General features: G+C 33.5%; 1 protein-coding gene across 1 annotated transcript; it reads right to left on the minus strand.

The window, feature by feature from the left end:
- Nucleotides 1-673: 673 nt before the first annotated feature.
- Nucleotides 674-2,674, minus strand: LOC134689995 (uncharacterized). The gene has a single exon (XM_063549965.1). It carries the CDS (start codon nt 2,672-2,674, stop codon nt 674-676), a length of 2,001 nt encoding a protein of 666 aa, XP_063406035.1.
- Nucleotides 2,675-3,373: the final 699 nt, after the last annotated feature.

Below are 3,373 nucleotides of genomic sequence, written 5' to 3' on the forward strand. Positions count from 1 at the left end.
CAAATTGTAGTAGCGCTAATTGAAGTCTGAAAAGGATCTTTACCGCTGGAAGGGGTAGTATATCATTTAGATATATAAATTGAAAGTCTTAGAAGTTTGGGACATTAACAAGTTGAAAATATGCAACACAGTCCCGTGTTTTGACCTTAGAATACAAAAGTAGTAAAAATCAACTTTCCCGCGTAGAACATACTTTTTGGCGAAACGTCATAGTTAGAGTGGCACAGTTTGAGTCCAAACAAGAAAAATTTGATATATTCACAAAAGTGCAACTAAATTTTGGTAAAAAAGTAAAATATACAGATTCGAATAAACTAACTAAAAATACAGTTTTATGAACATTACATAAAGATAATTTTACATTATGCATAGTGTACATAAAGCTCTGAATGGAAAATACACATGATACATTGATATTGTGTGCAGATTTGTATATTTGAAATCTGAATTGTTTAAAAGGGCTTATTTTCACTCTTTGCAGTCCCTTAAACTCATAAATCCTTGAGGCAAAATGGTTTAGGTTTAATTTGCAGATTTGGCTTTTTTTCCTCAACAGGTAACATTACGATATGTCGTCTTGGTATTCGATTTTAGCGTTTCAATTTTTAGTGTTTGCTTTGTTTTCGTATGTTTAATTTTGGCATTTTTATTGGAGACTCCCAACAAACCAAAATTAAACTGTTACCAACATAAACAAAAATAAAACTGCAACTAACAAAGCCCAATTTGCGGTAATTGCATACCATATCATCAATTCAAAAGAGGCGAACAGTTGAAATACAATCTTATAAAAATGGTTCGATAAAATTATTTTTCTTCTTGCTTTTGCAGTAAAACATTCATCTCCTTCACATTGCACAGCCTCTTGATACCATTGCAAGGCTGTGAGCTTATCTCCTGATATCTCATAACATCTTCCAAGTACTGTTAATGAATCAGAAGTTTTCTGTGATGACACGAAATGTTTATATTTAGCTGTAAGAAATAAGTTATGCAATTCAAGTTGTCTGTTGAAAATATTACCAAGATGATGATGACATAAAAATCTAAGACAGCGCGACAAAACAATCGGCGGTAAACAAATGTGAGTTTCCTCCACTTCCAACTGTAGTTCTTCTGGTATTAATGATGAATGACAGATATATGTAACATCTCGCACAGTTGCTAACTTTAGCTTATCCCTTAGTCTTAATTTGGAATGCACATTTTGTCTATATCTTTTTATTTGATCTTCCTCAAATAAATGACTGTCTAAATACAACATACCGTGTTTACATCTCGATAGAACATACTCGGTAATTCTGAGTGTTACATTGTACTTTCCTATCACATAAAAATACGACGCATACAACAACCAACCTGACACAGCATCTGTCATGACACCCTCTTGTAAATGTCTATGATACAGTGTGTGTATGTTGTTAGATTTACTTGTTCTAGTTGGTGGTGGTAGTAATTGTGCTGCATATTGACTGATAAAACCATAATAAAATTTACATATATCAATAACAATTGTTGAAGATTCTTGAATTTGTAAAGATTGAGCAAATTGCAGTAACAAGTCAGTATGAGAACGGCATTCGGTGGTAGTTGGGCATAAACAAGTCTTGAAAACAAAGATGTCTAACTCTGTTCTTAATAAAGGATGATAACCACTCTCAGGCGGAAATAGAATATGTATCAATCCATCAATTCCACCACTCTTTATACTACCTAGTACATTCTGAAGATTTGTATTGTTACTTTGGTCAATTTTCCCCAGGAACATGTTATGTTGAGGTATAAAGTAGTTAGGACAGTAACACTTGTTTATCCATACTATTAGTTTATCAAGACATAGAAAAAAGCAATGAAACAATCTACTTAATTGAAATGTTTCAAAGTCCACTTCCTCTGAGATCCAGAATAAAGCTGTCTTAAGAAAATAAGAACACAATAAATCTTTGACATCCTCATGTTTGTTAATGATACGCTTTAAAGTTAATTTCAGAAGACCATAACATAAGAATTGAGTGTAATTAAATGAATGTGAAAGTTGTTTTTCTGCCATTGAGAAAGACAATCTCCATAATAAAGTAGTATCTGAAATAGTCCTCGGTCCTATAGCAACTAAAAGACATCCATATTTTACTATTTTGTCAATTACAACATTGGGGGGCCATTGTCGTCGATGACGCCTTACCCACGGAATTGCAATATTAGGAAAACGTTTACTTCGTAAACAAAATGCAAGATCATAATGCTGATCTGTATCTGAAAAGCAAGGGCCGTGTGAAGATAGTTGAGAACCTGTAAAATATGTTACACTTTGCTCAACTATATGAAGAAATTTATTCACTGAAACATATTCGCCAGTAGAAGTATTTTCACAGCATTCAGATAATTTGATAATAGTTTTGTTTTCCCTTACTGCTATCAATCTAAGTCTGGTAAATCCTGGATTTTCGATATCTGACTCCATTAACAATGTAGTATTTTGTATTGGATGTTTGATATTCCGTTTACTTTCAATCACGTCTACATCATTGAAGAGGCACATAGCATCTATGTCACTACCGGGTAAATCCAGTCCTTCTGCCATACTTCCGCTTGATATTATTGTCTTATGGTTCCCTCTCAAATTGTACATCATGTCATGTATAATAAGTAGACGTTGTCTACTGCGTATATCCATTTCTGTACCAACTGTAGAAACTAGGTGTTCGTATAAGTATTTGTCATTGAGAGCATTTCCTGGCCAAGGCAATCTATCTTTAAATACGAATTTCTACATGTAACTAAACGCTGACATACTGACTCTGACGTCAAATGTTTTATGAGTTATATGCATTCCTTTTTAGCTTGGTAATCTTTTTGTAAAGCATTTTTTGTTCATTTTTTCAAATGCTTCATACTGTCCACTGTTGTCTCGAGTATTGTTTTTAAAAACTTTTTTGGGTTCGAGCGTCACTGATGAGTCTGTTGTAGACGAAACGCGCGTCTGGCGTATATACAAAATTTAGTCCTTGTATCTATGATGAGCTTATTTGCTCATTGTGTAAAGTCCAAACGATGACCTGCATTTCTTAGCCTTAGCCACTTTGTCTCTGGTGGGGTGTTACCTCATTTGCATTCATACATATTCTTGTTTTTTAACGTTATAGTTCACATAGTTCATATATTCAATTTACCTTATGAACCAGAAACTATTTTCACTGTTCACTAATATACCTTTTTTAAATGTTTTTTGTGGGGTCATTTATCATGTTGATGTCTTGTTGTTCGGTATAAGCCAATGATGTGTGCAGAAGACCGTACTTTGACCTATGATGGTTTATATTTTTTAAATTATGACTAAAAACGTATGTAGAGAGAAGACTCATTGGCACTGTAC

The sequence above is a fragment of the Mytilus trossulus genome, chromosome 11 (genome assembly GCF_036588685.1).
Source record: "Mytilus trossulus isolate FHL-02 chromosome 11, PNRI_Mtr1.1.1.hap1, whole genome shotgun sequence".
Taxonomy (NCBI): domain Eukaryota; kingdom Metazoa; phylum Mollusca; class Bivalvia; order Mytilida; family Mytilidae; genus Mytilus; species Mytilus trossulus.